We start from the raw sequence: 17,864 nt of genomic DNA, 5'->3' as shown, positions 1-17,864 counted from the left end.
TTTTTCAAGTATATATCTAATTTCCTTTTGAAAGTCACTATTGAATCTGCTTCCACCATCCTTTCAGGTAGTGCATTCCAGAACGTAGCGACTCGCTGTATATCTTTTAAATATCCTAATTTCCCCGTTGAATCTTTCGCCGGGGAAAGGAAATTCCGCTCTTGGGTTTTAGCACTGCCATAAAGTGACAGCAGTACTGGGGATAAGGTTTGTGTTTTTAAACCAGTTGCTGTTCCAAATCTATTGCAGTTGGCAGGTCTGTTTCAATTATTCAGTACTGTACAGAAACGGGGTAATATCGATCTGAAGGCCTCAGTAAAGCAGCACTCAGTTAAAGATTGTTTCAGTTTCTTGTGATCTCATTTTTATTAATAGCTGATAGCATTCTGCTAATTACAAGTTAACATAACTTTTCATGCCATATTGGGTGACTAAATCATACAACCTTGTATTTGGATATTAATAATTGTAGAGTGACATTTTATTTCAAAGCCAGTTGCGCAGGTTGGATAAGTAGGAAAAGTTCCATGCCAGCTGGAAGGAGATCACAGTTATTGAGTTATTCTGGTCATTAATGTCTTGTTGGGACGGAGTCTAAACTATCCTGTTATTGTGCTTTTTTTCTCCTCATTCAGGAGCATCCCCCTCCGGTTGAGAATTACTATCTTTCCGAGGAGTCTGGAATGGGAACTCGTAAACGGAAATTATCTGAAGATAATTCTGATCCAAGAAAGTGTAGAAAGATTTGAGGTTTCTTGAAGTCTGTACTTCCCTTTTCTGATATATGCCACTCAGTCACAAGAAATTACTGTCCAACAAAGGATAGGGTTTTGTGCCCCCACGTCTCAGTGCTGTGGTAAATTCAATACATTTGTCAATAGGGTGTTCCGATACTAAAATAACGTCAAAACTGATTGATAAAATCAGGCATCTTATTTCCAGCACTGTAAGGTGCATGTTGTCCAACTTAAATATTTGTCAAGCCTCCTGGGTTTGCCAAAGAAGCAGAAGGTAAATAGTCGTCTACTTTTTTCAATTGTATTTTAAATAAATATATTTGCCTAGAAAATCTTGGTCTCAGACTGAACTCGTTTTACAAGATCTATTTCCCCTTAATTTTTGTAAATGTCTTTTTCTCTAAGCGGTGTCTCGCGTGTCCTAAAACATGATCCCACCACCGAGGAAGATTTTTTTCCCGCTGCTTCCCCCTTTACTTTCTGGCGTGATCATTCCCTCCTGGATGTTTGGATACATTAGAACCCGCAAAGCTGATAAAGAGCCCATGCAATGCTGGAAAGCCAACACATCAAAAAAAAAGAATACGTCTTTGAGAAACACTTGATAAATGTGCATCGCTTGTGATTCTTACACAAGGGGATTGACTGAGTTTTTATTATATTGGTTTCCAGGAATCTTTTGAAGGTTTTGGGATCACAATTTGCAATTGTTTGTTTTTTTGAGAGTTAAAGGCTGCACATGGATTCCTGTTCACTGAAATCTGGAGTTTAAAGTTCCTGAAAGTGGCTCCTTTACATGGTCCTCATGAGAAATCTACAATCTTTATCAATAGGAAACATGTAACATAGGCCGATGCTCACCAATCTGGCAGCAATCGTGAATCCTTTCTGACCCCTATATCCCAATCAGCTTTCCCTGTTAGAGGCTGTCTATTGGGTGACAAGTTGCCGATTTTGTTCCACTGACCATTCCCATCTATGGTCATCCATTTTATTAAAAACTGTTACCAGTTAAAGCTGCAACACATGTGGCTCGTGACTCCCATTAACAATTCCTGCACAGCGGGAATACAACAAGATCAAAAACATCATTGAACAAACACGCCGGATCCTCAATCACGGCTTCCACAGCCAAGACCATTCGGCTCCACTCAATGGATTTCTAGATTTGTAGTCTTCCACCGCATATTTCACAAGCTTGTTATAATGAGGAACCAGACCTTACCATCACCTACAAACGATAAGCAGGAGGAGGAGGTCCATGGATGTTTAATATGTGGAAAGGACTATGCAAATGCAAATTGTTGAGGAAGATGGACAGTAACCCAGAAAACCCTTCTGCCAGGACGCTAAGATCAACATACTCAAGGCATTTCCATTCATCTCTGCTCTGACAAAGGGTCATCCAGACTCGAAACATTGGCTCTATTCTCTCTCCACAGATGCTCTCAGACCTGCTGAGTTTCTCTAGTATTTTCTGCTTTTGTTTCATAGAATCATAGAATCCCTACAGTGCAGAAGGAGGCCATTCGGCCCATTGAGCCTGCACTGAAAGCAATCCCACTCAGGCCCTATTCCCATAATCCCATGTATTTACCCTGCCACTCCCCCTGACGCTAAGGGACAACTTAACATGGCCAATCGACCTCATCTTTGGAGTGTGGGAGGAAACCGGAGCACCCGGAGGAAACCCACGCAGACACGGGGAGAATGTGCAAACTCCACACAGACAGTGACCCGAGGCCGGAATTGAACTCTGGTCCCTGGCGCTGTGAGGCAGCAGTGCTGACCACTGCTGCCCAATGTTTAAGCTACCGTGACTTTTTTTCGCTGTCGAGGTTTCGTTTTTTTAATCCTTTTATCAGTTTCCAATTCCATTTTACTTTCCCAAAAAACTGAGATCCCAGAAAATAATCACACTGCAGACTAGACGTTGGAAGTTTCATTATCGTGAAATTTTATTAATGATTTATGTTGCATGTAAAATAATTCAATGCATTAAGTGCTTTCATTGCTCTTACATGAAGTAGCAGTTTGAATATGCTCGCATCAGATTTCCAACACTGAGCGACTGTGGAATGTAGTGTAGCTGACTGGATCCGAATGCACCTTCTAGTGTCTAACAGTACCTGCAAGTAAGTGAAAACAACCGTGACAAATACCAACTTATTGAGTCATTATCAAAGCAAATTAAATCGCACTGAAAAGATGGAACAGGGAGAATGCGTGACTTGAAGAGCATGCAACAGGGGAAATCAAAAACAACGGATAACTGATAGCTCGTAATCTAAAAATACAATCAAATTCTGCGAGGAGGAATCAGGAGAGAATCTTAAATAAGAAGCAGTAAATGAAAATGGATGAGTTTAAAGATAAAAATAACAATTGTAATTTTATCTTTTATTTTCTTTCATTACCCTAAGGGGAAAAGTAAAAAAGCCTCAAAAAGTATCTGCTCTGCAGATTGATTGCTTCATGGCGTCCCATTGCAGAGCGGAGTAAACTGCTCAAAAATTGCCCAAATTTTCCTGGGAGTTTACAACACTGAACTAGGGAGAGGCGATGGCCTCGTGGTATTATCACTGGACTATTAATCCAGAAACTCAGCTCACGTTCTGGTGACTCGGGTTCGGATCCTGCAACGGCAGATGGTGGAATTTGAATTCAATAAAAAATATCTGGAATTAGGAATCTACTGATGACCATTGTCGATTGTCGGGAAAAACCCATCTGATTCACTAATGTCCTTTAGGGAAGGAAATCTGCTGTTGTTACCCAGTTTGGCCTACGTGTGACTCCAGAGCCACAGCAATGTGGGTGACTCTCAACTTGCCCTCTGAAAAGGCCTAGCAAGCCACTCAGTTCAAGGGTTGGGCAATAAATGCTGGCCCAGCCAACGACGCCCATGTCCCACGAATGAATGAATAAACTCACTTGAAGTATATGACCATATTTTGTTCTGAGAAGAAATGAACAATAAAAGCCACTTGCATCATTTTAAGGGCAGCTATCTTTATACTTCACTGGCTCCTGCTGCTGTTGGAGGCAAATAGTTTAGGTATAAAATTCTAGTGTAGAATTCCCTACAGTGCAGAAGGAAGCCATTCGGCCCATTGAGTCTACCCACCACAATCCCACCCAGGCCCTATTCCTGCAGCCCCACTCATTTACCCTGCTAATCACCCTTACAATTTAACATGGCCAATCAACCTAACCCGCACATCTTTGGACTAGGTCAGGATTTCAGTGTGATTTCTATTCCTCTGCATTGTTAATGCTGACAGGGTTTTGTACTATCGTAATGTACAGATATTATTTGGAGCCACGCTAAATTCTCCCTCAGTGTACTCAAACAGGCGCCGGAGTGTGGCGGCTAGGGGATTTTCACAGTAACTTCATTGCAGTGTTAATGTAAGCCTACTTGTGACACTAATAAATAAACTTTAAACTGAATATTATCTGCCTCCAAACTTTTTTACTGTTCATTCTGTCCTGAATAATATCGGCTGAGCCATTATGCTCCAAGTGAGTTTGATATTTATAAGCACCCACCACTCTCTGCATGAAAAACTTCCCCTGCACATCTCCCTTAAACTTTCCCGCTCTCATCTTGAACTTGTGCCTCCTTGTAATTGGCACTTCCACCCTGGGAAGAAGCCTCTTGACGATCCACCCTGTCTCCGCCTCTCATAATTTTGTCGGCCTCAATCAGGTTTCCCCTCAGCCTCTGTCTTTCTAGCGAAAACCATCCCAGTTTATTCAATCTCTCTCCATCGCCAATGCCCCCAAGACCAGGCAGCATCCTGTCTTTCTTGACGGACATATCCTCTCAGTTCTGGTATCGTCCTTGTAAATCTTGTTCATCCTCCGGGGCTTCTACATCCTTGTAGTAAAATGGAGTCCAGAACTGCGCACAGTGCTTTCGAGTGGGGCCTAATCGAATTTCTATGTGTATCATAACCTCTGCATTTCAATTCTGTTTCTGTAGAAATGAATGCCAGTGCTTTATTTGTTTTAAATATGATTTTATTAACCCGTGTTGCTTTCAATGATTTGTGTACTTGTATCCCTAGACTTTTGTCCCATTTAGAATCTTATTTTCCAAGCCTCCTTATACTTTCTACCTCCAATGTTTCAATGAATTTTACAGTATTAATCAAACAGAACCTGTCTTTTAGAGCACACTGCTAAATGACCTTGATTAATTCATGGTTTTTTCCCCCAAGTACTCAGTAATTCCATTCTGTTCAGTGCATAGTCTACAATATAAATGGATCACCTCACACTTGTACCCTATTTTAGTTTGACTATAGTTAAAGTTAATTTATTAGTCACAAGTAAGGCTTACATTATCACTGTAATGAAGTTACTGTGAAATTCCCCTAGTTGACACAGTCCGGTGCCTGTTCAGGTCAATGCACCCTAACCAGCACGTCTTTCAGAATGTGGGAGGAAATCCATGCAGACACGGGGAGAACGTGCAAACTCCACACAGACAGTGACCCAAGCGGGGAATCGAACCCAGGTCCCTGGAGCTGTGAGGCAGCAGTGCTAACCACTGTGCCGCCCCAGTCTATAGGCAGTCTGAGCTCTGACTCCCATTAAAAAAAATCCAATGTTCTTATTTTCTTCCCATGTAGATTTGTCCTCAAGATTTCAGTTACAGATGATATTGTTCTAGTTCTTAAACCTCCAGCAAATTATGTTCTTCTATTTCTAGACTGTCCGCATGGAAAGCAGTGTTGTATTTGTAAAAAAAAAATCAAAGCCAAGCCCCAATAACTACGGGTAATAATGGCTACGACCCAAAATTCTGGCATTCATTGCAGGCGTTGTGAATGAAATACCAGTCTCCATTGCTACTACTTGCAATCTAGTCCCGGCTGCTCCTCAGAGCAAATGTTTGACAGCTTAAACTTCATGGTGACAAATATGGAAGTTTGCTTCAATTGTATGTGATTGTGATGCCTGGTTCTCTCAAGTCAAAGGCAGTGCAAAGGCAGAGGTAGCACAGTGGTTAGCACTGCTGCCTCACAGCGCCAGGGACCTAGGTTCAATTCCCAGCTTGGGTCACTGTCTGTGTGGAGTCTGCACATTCTCCCCGTGTCTGTGTGGGTTTCCTCCGGGTGCTCTGGTTTCCTCCCACAGTCTGAAAGACGAGCTGGTTAGGTGTACTGACCCGAACAGATGCTGGAGTGTGGCGACTGGGGGAGTTTCACAGTAACTTCATTGCAGTGTTAATGTAAGCTTACTTGTGACTAATAATAAATAAACTTTTCTGAATTACAGATGTTGAACCATGTGGGAAATGCGCAAATCTTTAAGAAATACATTTTTTTTTAATTGAAAAATTAACAAGCTCTGAGCGGAGGGGTTATTTACCGCATTCTGTTCTTCTTTAGAGGATCACTGAGCAGAATCACTTGTTTCCTTCTCACTTGCTCATTTACAGGAAGATAGAATGATGTAATAATGGGCACCATTTAAAATGCTACAAAATTCATTTGAGCATGGAGAGGAGAGCACTTTGAAACAACCGATTAGGATTAATCCAGCAGTTTACATGTGTGGTAAAGGGTTTTGAATAGGCGGTTTATTCTGGAGTTAATAATCTTTGGAATCCTTATCGCTTTGGTAACCACAGTGTCAAAACTGATATAAAGAGAGTTTTGCAATTAACCTCCAAGTTACAGAAAATAGCTTGGATTTAATCTGGGGAAGGGAGGTTAGCACAGACCTGTCAAGATCAGAAAACCACAAGGAATGTATTACAACTCAGATAGATAGCCATTTTAATAGATTACTTAATACAAGTAAAAACTTAAATGCTTTGCAAATGCATTGGGATGTTTTACTACAGGAAAAGGTTGTCAGGGACCATTATTCTTCAGTCTTCGATGCCAGTCAAAGCAGGAATGATATTTTAACTTCATTCAGAGTAATTGTGGGGGCGCAACAAGAGTTGTTTCTGTCCATCTAAGCTGTTTTCAGGGCTGTATCCAAGGAAGGCAGCATTGCCAGACAAGCCTTCAACCCGGGTGAGGTTTTAAAGTCGAGGTCGCAGCCTGCTGAGGTGCAACTTTCTTTCTGAAGGAAAACACATTTCATCGTCCTGGTCGACATTTATCCCTCAACCATCACCACGTAAAGACTACCCACCTGCTTGTGGAACCTGGCAGAGCAGAATGAGTGCCAGGTTTGCCTACATTAGTGCTTCAAAAGTAATTAATTGGTCGTGATGTGCTTCGCAATGCCCAAAGAATGTAAAAGACAAATAACCTTCCTCCTTGCAATGATAAGCTCTTATTTTCGATTCAGTAGATGGGCATATTTAAGTTGAGTTTGTATAAAGCGGAATCCCAGTTCACTTGATTCTTTTAGAATCAGAAACCTTATTCACCGTGTTCACCAAGGAGAGGGGCCATGTTTTTGAGGAAGAGAAGGTGTTACAGGCTAATAGGCTGGAGGAAATAGATGTTCGGAGGGAGGATGTACTGGCAGTTTTGAATAAACTGAAGATCGATAAGTCCCCTGGGCCTGATGAAATGTATCCTAGGATTCTTTGGGAGGCAAGGGATGAGATTGCAGAGCCTTTGGCTTTGATCTTTGGGTCCTCACTGTCCACGGGGATGGTGCCAGAGGACTGGAGAATGGCAAATGTTGTTCCTCTGTTTAAGAAAGGGAATAGAAATGACCCTGGTAATTATAGACCGGTTAGTCTTACTTCGGTGGTTGGTAAATTGATGGAAAAGGTCCTTAGAGATGGGATTTACGACCATTTAGAAAGATGCGGATTAATCCGGGATAGTTAGCATGGATTCGTGAAGGGCAAGTCGTGCCTCACAAATTTGATTGAATTTTTTGAGGAGGTAACTAAGTGTGTTGATGAAGGTAGGGCAGTTGATGTCATATACATGGATTTTAGTAAGACGTTTGATAAGGTCCCCCATGGTCGGCTTATGATGAAAGTAAGGAGGTGTGGGATAGAGGGAAAGTTGGCCGATTGGATAGGTAACTGGCTATCTGATCGAAGACAGAGGGTGGTGCTGGATGGAAAATTTTCAGACTGGAGGCAGGTTGCTAGCGGAGTGCCACAGGGATCGGTGCTTGGTCCTCTGCTCTTTGTGATTTTTATTAATGACTTAGAGGAGGGGGCTGAAGGGTGGATCAGTAAATTTGCTGATGACACCAAGATTGGTGGAGTAGTGGATGAGGTGGAGGGCTGTTGTAGGCTGCAAAGAGACATAGGATGCAAAGCTGGGCTGAAAAATGGCAAATGGAGTTTAACCCTGATAAATGTGAGGTGATTCATTTTGGTAGGACTAATTTAAATGTGGATTACAGGGTCAAAGGTAGGGTTCTGAAGACTGTGGAGGAACAGAGAGATCTTGGGGTCCACATCCACAGATCTCTAAAGGTTGCCACTCAAGTGGATAGAGCTGTGAAGAAGGCCTATAGTGTGTTAGCTTTTATTAACGGGGGTTGGAGTTTAAGAGCCGTGGGGTTATGCTGCAACTGTACAGGACCTTGGTGAGACCACATTTGGAATATTGTGTGCAGTTCTGGTCACCTCACTATAAGAAGGTTGTGGAAGCGCTAGAAAGAGTGCAGAGGAGATTTACCAGGATGCTGCCTGGTTTGGAGGGTAGGTCTTATGAGGAAAGGTTGAGGGAGCTCGGGCTGTTCTCTCTGGAGCGGAGGAGGCTGAGGGGAGACTTAATAGAGGTTTATAAAATGATGAAGGGGATAGATAGAGTGAACGTTCAAAGACTATTTCCTCGGGTGGATGGAGCTATTACAAGGGGGCATAACTATAGGGTTCATGGTGGGAGATATAGGAAGGATATCAGAGGTAGGTTCTTTACGCAGAGATTGGTTGGGGTGTGGAATGGACTGCCTGCAGTGATAGTGGAGTCAGACACTTTAGGAACATTTAAGCGGTTATTGGATAGGCACATGGAGCACACCAGGATGATAGGGAGTGGGATAGCTTGATCTTGGTTTCAGATAAAGCTCGGCACAACATCATGGGCCTGTTCTGTTCTATGTTCTTAGTGCAGAGGAGGCAATTCAGCCCATCAAGCCTGCATTGAATCTCAGAGTATCTGACCTAGGCCCCCTCTCCCTGTAATTTACCATGGCTAATCCATCTAACCTACTCATCTTTAGAGTGTGGGAGGAAACCGGAGGAAACCCACACAAACATGGGGAGAATGTGCAAGCTGTCCACAGACAGTTACCCAAGGCCGGAATTGAACCCAGGTCCCTGATGCTGAGAGGCAGCAGTGCTAACCACTGTGCCACCCTTTTGGAGAGAGAAGTATAATTAGCAACTGTTGTTTTACATTCTGTGATATCATAGAATCATAGAAATCATAGAAACCCTACAGTGCAGAAGGAGGCCATTCGGCCCATCGAGTCTGCACCGACCACAATCCCACCCAGGCCCTACCTGCTAATCCCTTTTTTTTTTTACCCGCTAATCCCTCTAACCTACGCATCCCAGGACTCTAAGGGGCAATTTTTAACCTGGCCAATCAACCTAACCCGCACATCTTTGGACTGTGGGAGGAAACCGGAGCACCCGGAGGAAACCCACGCAGACACGAGGAGAATGTGCAAACTCCACACAGACAGTGACCCGAGCCGGGAATCGAACCCGGGACCCTGGAGCTGTGAAGCAGCAGTGCTAACCACTGTGCTACCGTGCCGCGTGTGCTACAAATATATGAATACATAATGAAGTAAGATTTTGTATAAAGTATGTCCTCAATCGTACAGGGAGCGCAAGAGTGACAAGAGAATAGCTTGAAAGGTCACGCAGATTGCTGCAGGACCTGTTTGTGCAACGTGTGTACCAGAAAAAATATAAATCAGCAAATTTTCACTGGCAACCAGCTTTCCAGTTTGAACATGTGCAGAATGAATTTTACACCCCCCAACAATTCTAGGGGTTTAAAGTCATCCCCTGACTACGCAAACAGGCAGAATTCTCACTCCTTTGGTGTTTAAGTATATAACTGGTCAAGAACCACCAGGGTGCAGAGGAGATTCACTAGGTTGATTCCGCAGTAGAGAGGGTTGGCTTATAAGGAGAGACTGGAGTAGATTGGGGCTATACTCATTGGAATTCAGAAGAATGAGGGGAGATCTTATAGAAACATAAGATTATGAAGGGAATAGATTAGAAGCAGGGAGGTTGTTTCCACTGGCAAGTGAATCTAGAACCGGGGGCATGCCTCAAAATAAGGGGTAGCAAATTTAGGACTGAGTTGAGGAGGAACTTTTTCATCCAAAAGGTTGAGAGTTTGTGGAATTCCCTGCCCAGTGAAGCAGTTGAGGCTACCTCGTTGAATGATTTTAAGGTAAAGATTGGTACATTTTTGAACAGTAAAGGAATTAAGGGTTATGATGAGCGGGCGGGTAAGTGGAGCTGAGTGCATGAAAAGATCAGCCATGATCTTATTGAATAGCAGAGCAGGCTCGAGGGGCAGGATGGCCTACTCCTGCTCCTAGTTATGTACCCTGATGTGGTGATGGCACAAATAAAAATGTGTTCTTTGTGGAGTATTCTTGAACTTTCAATTCTAGCTAACCAGTGTAAGATGTTGATTAAATCATTTGAGTGATGTGACTCGCCTGCTCCTAATTCTTGTGATGATTTCAATGCCTCCATATATGGTTACCTACTTTTTTTCTGCCTATTGTACTCCATCATTTTAGTATGCCATTCTAACAGCCAGCCGCTGTATACCAGGTGAGTTTTATCTAGACCGTCCCTCTCACGTTGCTGTTGAAATCTTGGCGCCTTCCACAACGGATTTGCCTTTAATGAAACATTTGGACTCCTGGAGGTTTTCTTCACAGGTGGTCGTTCAAACATCACATTGAAGCTTTCTGCAGCAATCTCTTAATTACAATGGTACATTCATAGAATCTACAGTGCAGGAGGCCATTCAGCCCCTCAAGTCTGTACCAACAATCCCACCCAGGCACTATCCCTGCAACCCAACATATTTGCCCCACTAATCCCTCTAACCTATGCATCCCAGGACACTAAGGGGCAATCAACCTAACCCACACATCTTTGAACCGTGGGAGGAAACCGGATCACCCAGAGGAAACCCATTATTTGTATGATTTACCTTTTATTTAACGCTCAGGGCTCATCTTTCAACAATTACTTAATAAGCCTCACTTCTTTGCGGCCATAACCTTTTCACACCCTTGAGCTTTAACTTCTCTTCGGAGCTTATTCTCTTTACACTCACCATCATTCTTTTTGCTAGCTTCTTCTCTGCAGCCCCTCTGCTGTGCGGACGCCCCCTACTGAAGCATAAACTATATGAACACACCCTAGCTGAGGTCTGACCATTACGTTCAAAAGGCTCAATGTGGTCCAGGAAGCCCCTTAGTTTTCAGCCCCATAACCCATTAAGTACTGCCCTGCAGTGATTAATGTTCAAATGACTGCTGCTGCTTTCAAAATAGGTCGGAATGGTTCAGTTGTAGTTTTTTTCTTTTTGTTTTGCTGTTCGATTTACTGCCATTTGCTACTAGCACTGCTCGACTAGCTGTGCATCTCCAGTATTCAGATGCTTGTGTGCAGAGTAGTCTTAGCATCCAAACATCAGTTAAATGCTATTGAGCGGGACTCATCAGCTTTAGGGCAATGTACAGGATACAACAGAGCTGAACAAATATTTACAAAACCAGGGGAAATCCTCAACGATAAATAAAATCTTAGCACAAATTCCCAAAATAAATTTTAAAAAGTGACATTGGAACCCTGTCTCTTTCAATACTAGATGCCAGCGTTGGACTGGGTAAACACAGTAAGTCTCAACACCAGGTTAACGTCCAACAGGTTTATTTGGTAGCAAAATCCACTAAGCTTTCAGAGCGCTGCTCCTTCGTCAGGTAAGTGGGAGTTCTGTTCACAAACAGGGCATATAAAGACAAACTCAATTTACAAAATAATGGCTGGAATGCGAATCTTTATAGGTAATCAAGGCTAATCAAGGTTACCTATAAAGATGCACATTCCAACCACTATTTTGTAAATTGAGTTTGTGTCTTTGTGCCCTGTTTGTGAACAGAACCCCCACTTACCTGACGAAGGAGCAGCGCTCCAAAAGCTAGTGGATTTTGCTACCAAATAAACCTGTTGGACTTTAACCTGGTGTTGTGAGACTTCTTACTGTCTTTCAATACTTCCCAAAGGCTTCCCATTATTCCCATAAATACTTCCCATTATTCCAAGGACTAAAGGAAATAAGGCATGGGGACTGTCTATGGGACAACAATGCAAGTTGTGCAGCTAGACACTTATTTCAATCCCCACACTCTATCGTATGAGGTATAACAAAGCATTAGAATTTTAGAACAAGATCTTGTTATCTGATTAATTCACAAGCAACCCAAAATGAGATTACTTGGAATACAAAAGCACGTTTAAAATTTGCCTCTGCTTCGTTACAGAAGGATTTGAAGCCAGGTCCTTGGTCTATTGCCAACTGCTGCCACTAGGTGTATTAATAGTAAGCCATTGCAGCTCATAGCAAAAAGTCTGGTTTTATACTGCATCAGATTAATGTGTCATCCATTTAACAAAATGCATTTTGAACCAAAAAAAACTTGCCATCCCAATCAATGCTTGCAGTAATTAGCAAGTTGCAGCATGACCCCCAGACACCGAGCAGGTAATAACCAAACCAACTGTTCTCAAGAAGCAAAAAATATTCACGTGTTGCAGCTTTATTGATTTATTTCATGTGTTTTCTCCAGTACAGCCATAATACATGCCCAGGATTCAAACATGTTCAGACAATAGCTGCTATTCTATTTGTAAAGCACAAAATAGATTCTAAATGTGCATCTTAAAACAACCCAATAATGCCTACTCCGAGTAAAGTGTTGCTGTTAGTTCTTGAACAGAAAATTAATCTTATTGCAAGCCAAAAAGGTGGGAATTTGAAAATGCAACCAGTCAGGCCCGGAGATGCACCTATTTACGCCCAATTTTAAAAGTGGTCTTAAAACCAGAACCCTAAGAAAATACTGTACTAAAAGGTCTTCATAAATAGTTGTACAGTTGTTATATTTTTCTTAACTGTAACCTTAAACTTTATTTTCCCCCGTCCTGAAGCTTAGGTTTCATAATAGTTAATTACATAAATACACAAAAGTCGGATGAATTAAATTCAACCTTCAAAGGTTCTCTGACAAGTGTCATCATCGATGTCACATGTAACAAGTTTTTGATTGTTCAGATGAGATTACCCAAATAATTCTAATAGTAACACTGTCGCAACACCCTCTTTTCAATTCCCCAATTCCAGGTCAGTATTATCTGCTGGTTAAACACTTTTATTTTCTGCAGTTCTTGACAGGTTGAAGATTTTTTTTTGAGGGCCGTGGGGTTTATTGGTGATGCCACTTACAAAAAAAAAGTCAACAGAAAGCTACAAAGAAATGAGGTGCATCCTAGATTCAGGTTTAGATTACAGTTCTCTTAGCATCAGGGAAATTTGGAGAAGGAAGCTGCAACGGAGCAGCAGATTACAGCTCACCGCTATCAAAATGCACACACGGGGAGAGTGATTTTATGCAAAGCGTTGCAGTCCAAGCCATCGCATGCAGCCTCTTTAGCCTCAGCCTGAAAAGCAGATGATTTAATGGATGCCACACTTCCTTTTATTTTAAGGTAAGGTCACTTAAAAGTTGTGCAGTCTCTTAAATTCAATTTGCAGACTGATGGACAAATTTCTATTTCTGTTCCCAGGAATTTAGCGGTTTTTAATAGTCTGAAATGTTCAACTACAGTGTTGTAATACTCCTTTTCTTTAAAAAATAAACGGTAGCAAACATGAAATGGCAAACGAGGTACAGTCATAATGGTGTCCACAGTTCTGTCAAACTGAGGTAGTCAGCTTTGAGGCGCTCAACATTCACATAGGAAGCAGGACTATAAACAAATGGACCACTTAATGGCTGCATTTTTAAAATCTTTATCCAAAAACGTCGCTGCGAGTGTGACGGACACTTCATTCAAACCCTTTATCAGTCCCAGTCCACAGTAGATGACAGCAGCTATTGAGCTTCAAGCTTAAAATTCCCATGATGCCTTGCAGATGCCTCATTTGTCCGCAGAAGTCTATACCAGATCGATTGAAAATCTTTCTGACATTGTGGGGTGAAGACAGATGGGTTCCATGTAGATTAGTTACCTGGGATGGAATACAGAGCACCAGTCTGTAAAATAGGCACAAACATTTACTGCTCCCCAAGAACAGCAAACTGGTTGCCAAGTTCTAGCTGAACGGACTGACTTTTAGAACCATCCTCCCTGGCTCTGTTTTTGTATTTCACCATCTCAAAGGTCTTTTCCATTTCTTTATCTCTGGGAAAAAATAATTTTTTAAGATCAGCTAGAAAAAAAGTGCTCAAAACACAAAACTAGAAAAAAAAAACGTGACCAAAGAAATGTTAAGTTACCTACCAGAAGAGATTATTATGGCCTTCTTCACTCTCTAATGTAGTTCAACCGCCACATACAAATAAACAGGCTTGTGACTCGGAGGGGAAAAGCATCCGGACACTGTCCCTTGACAAATTTAGCACATCATTCACACCAGATCATATGGTGCTTTCCCATCCAGGTAGGAAGGAGGCTCATGTTCCGGGAATGTAATTAGGTTCCAAAGGCAACAGTGAAGAAATTAAATGGGGGGAGGGGGGAATCCAAATTCCCCAAGGGAATGAAATGGAAGTTTTGTATATGGAGGTTGAACTACATTTAGGGAACTAAAGACCTCATACCCTGTAGCAGGTAATCTAGCATTTCCACTTTCGTTCAACCTCCACAAACAAATTAATGCGTTTCTGTCCGACTCCAATATCAACAGAAGCCAAATGTCCTGTTATTTTGGTTCACAGTGATTTCATGTAGTGTCAAGATGATTGCATCAGTACTGGCATGAACGTGAGCAGAACGCCTGACTCGAGTGGTTACACGCCATAAAAAAACTCCACTACCTAACTGGTCACATCTCATTCAAACAATTAAATGTTTCTGAACAGCAGCCTAAACAGAGCAGCAACAGTCCACAATCAACCAGCAAAAACAAAACAGACACCATAATTGAGACAAAATCAAATCCAACTTCGGGCATAACCTTCTAGTCTGCCCCACTTTATCACCAAAGAATTCAAAATGGAAAAGCTACCAGAAAAATTCAACCACTATTCTCCAGTTAATTGTGACCAAACAATATCCAGATTTAAATACTAGGAACTTAAGATCACATACATCCGCAGGTTCCAGTGTTTGAGTTTGTGAATAGCAAGCAAATTTGGGTCAGCAATAGCAATAATTTCCCCAGCAATTTGCACAATTCTGGAATGTACCAGATTTTATCCAGTTAAAATGTAGGAATGGATGATCATTGTTGCCACATGCAGCCTGAATTAGTTCAAGAGTGCAAATTACACAACTCAGAGAATCCCTACAATACAGAAGGCGGCCAATCAGGTCTGTACCAACCACAATCTCACCCAGGCCTTATTCCCGTAACCCTCATTTACCCTGCTAATCAATTTAGCACGGCCAATCAACCTCACCAGCATGTCTTTGGACTGTGGGAGAAAACTGGAGCACCCGGAGGAAACCCATGCAGACACGAGGAGAACATGCAAACTTGTAATTGAACCTGGGTCCCTGGAGCTTGTGAGGCAGCAGTGCTAATCACTATGCCACTGTGCTGTCCCAAACTCGAGGGGCTTATTTCCGTTTCCCTGATATCAGGAAATAAAATTATTTCCACCTGATGGTCCTAACTTTTTGGTGCTACAAGCTTCAAGCAACTGATGGCAGAAAACTTGCTCCATCCCATCAAATGGAGGATCGGAGGATGACTGGAGACCAGACTGGTTTTAGGCATCCTGTCTGCACGAGATCAGTTTGCCCCTGCATGGGCCAAACAGCACTCAATTCCAATAGATCCAAGAAACCATGTCTTGTTTGGCCAAAAGGACGTCAATGGGATTACACTCACTCAGATCCCATGAACAATCTGCAATTATGAGGACAAACAATCCAAAAGAATTCTTTCCGTTTTAGGAATTAAACTTGCTCCGGGTCAGGGGGAAAGATCTCTCATGGCCTTAACGTTCTGAAACATTGCCACGAGATATCTTCAACTAACACCACCCCAGGAATTTGGGTTTTCTGATGAAAAGTCCGTCTATACGAGTCACCATTTTAACTGTGAGGTATCGACACCCACGTGGCAACATGGAAAAGGCTAGTGAAAGTTTTTTTTGCCAAAGGAATTTTTATTCATTCATTCATGGGAGGTGGGCGTCATTGGCTGGATCAGCATTTGCTGCCCAAACCCAATACCCTCCAGACGGTGGCTTCCTTGAACGGCTGCAATCCTTGTGATGCAGGTAAAAAGGAGCGAGACAAAGCAATTTCCTGAAGTGTCCCCCAACACCTCGAAGTTCAAGCTGGTCTCCACACCATTGTCAGGCCCACAGGGATCTTGCCCATTGGAGACCTGGCAAAGACCCCCCCCCCCCCGGTCAACTCCTTGGGGGGCTCAATGAAATCAAGTGCCCGTCCAGGCACTTAACTGGCTGTCACTCAGCCTTCCCCGCGACTGAGGCCCCTGGCAACAGAAGTCCCACCTGTCAGGAGCTGCTGGCCAGAGGTCAGTAGCTCATGCCGCTAGTGCCAGAGGGAGCAGTGGCTGCTGGAGGTATTCCATCCACCTGGCCACCCAGGATCACAGAGGGACTCCCAGGCCACAGTGGAATGAAGGTGGTATATGTGGGATTCCGAAGCAAAGGCAGGAAGGTTGGCTTATAGCAGCCCTACCTTTGTGCCCAATACTGGGTCTCTATCAGGCACAGAGGTTACAATGAACTGCACAAAATCCTGCCTCATGGTTTTGCAGTGGGGTGCTCAACCTGAGCAGGATGTAACTGCTAGGATGGACTGAGTGCCCATAAACTATGAGTTTACTCTGTCTCAAGGTCATTGCAAGTTTTCACGTGCCTCCTGATAGTGGAACCACAGCAAAAGCAGCTGAAACAGACACACCAAAAGTTATCAGCTACCATCCGAGGATCTGTGCAAAGCACCGACTCCCACTCATGGATTCAGGCTGCAATGCTGAAGGAGCCTTGCTGCCAGTGTATGGATCCCCAGACCTGCCTGGAACCAACACATTGAGCCTGCCCTGGCTCAGATGGATTTCTCAGTTAACAAACCCCCTCCGAAAAACTATGGGATCACCAGCTGCATGTTATCATGATTAGGCACTTGCATAAAGCCATGTTCAGATGTGATTTAACACAAAACGTCAAAGACGTCAGGGACTCTGGGTTCTAATATCAGGTTGAAAGGAAGAACCCGATTTACTTCCTGCACACAGATTTTCTCCATGGATTTTCCACAGAAGTGTACAAACAAGCTCTAACGGCAACAGCCAGTTTCCCAGGTGCCTCATTTCTTTTAGTTTTGAAGAGCTCTGGGCTTTAGACACCAGGAATTAAAATCCCACACCTCCCTGACCCAGGCAATGAAGCAGTTTCTGTACTTTTAGGGTTAAAGGCTACTGGCAAGGTTACTCTTTCAAGATGGCGAAACGCAGGCGGAATTATAACCTTCTCAGATATTCTCCTCGATCCAAACACCCAACACGATGAGGTCCTCACCTTTTCACAAACAAGTCTCCACTGGCAATCCTGCCAGCACTGGGTAAATGAAGGGGTGTGGGCACAAGCTGAAGGCATTCTCTGCAACTCCCCCCGCTCTTGAATTGAGGTGCAAGGCCAGTTCCAGCTCAAAGGGAACCCAGTGTTCCTTTCATAGTTGGCCACCTTGTGACCAATCATGCTCAGAACTGCAACTGCCAGTGTTTGTAGAAGATCCCTTTCTCCCCCTCAAAGCTGCAACAGAGATCTTTCATCTAAAACCTTGAGCCTAGCACAGCTCTGCATTAAGATTCTCTGGGGCTGCAGGCCAGACTTAGGTCCATCAGCTCCAGACTATCTGCAATTGGTTGGGCACCTTTTCCCAAAGTACCCAAACCTTTTGGATCCAGGGATACAGCAGCTTTA

At 43.0% G+C, this 17,864-nt stretch overlaps 2 protein-coding genes across 5 annotated transcripts in view; one reads left to right on the top strand and one right to left on the bottom strand.

Moving 5' to 3' along the window:
- topbp1 (DNA topoisomerase II binding protein 1) overlaps positions 1 to 1,308 on the top strand; it is a 67,218-nt gene extending 65,910 nt beyond the window's left edge. For both annotated transcript variants that reach the window (XM_078198935.1, XM_078198941.1), the window contains one exon: positions 636 to 1,308. In XM_078198935.1, the coding sequence (XP_078055061.1) occupies positions 636 to 749 (114 nt within the window). In that variant the 3' untranslated portion in view covers positions 750 to 1,308. The remainder of the gene's footprint in view (positions 1 to 635) is intronic.
- Positions 1,309 to 2,672: 1,364 nt separating this feature from the next.
- The window catches only part of cdv3 (carnitine deficiency-associated gene expressed in ventricle 3), a 31,592-nt gene continuing 16,400 nt past the window's right edge, over positions 2,673 to 17,864 (bottom strand). The window contains exons 5-6 of one of the 3 annotated variants that reach the window (XM_078198902.1): positions 13,967 to 14,139; positions 2,673 to 2,866 (exon numbers count right to left, since the gene is read on the bottom strand). In XM_078198902.1, coding sequence (XP_078055028.1) covers positions 14,013 to 14,139 — 127 coding nt within the window. In that variant the 3' untranslated portion in view covers positions 2,673 to 2,866; positions 13,967 to 14,012. Of the gene's footprint in view, positions 2,867 to 13,587; positions 14,140 to 17,864 lie in introns of those variants that run through there. The other 2 variants (XM_078198892.1, XM_078198911.1) reach the window with 2 other exon arrangements.

This window comes from Mustelus asterias, chromosome 2 (assembly GCF_964213995.1).
Source record: "Mustelus asterias chromosome 2, sMusAst1.hap1.1, whole genome shotgun sequence".
Taxonomy (NCBI): domain Eukaryota; kingdom Metazoa; phylum Chordata; class Chondrichthyes; order Carcharhiniformes; family Triakidae; genus Mustelus; species Mustelus asterias.
The sequence above is the reverse complement of the archived record's forward strand: the minus strand, read 5'-3'. Positions and strand labels throughout refer to the sequence as shown.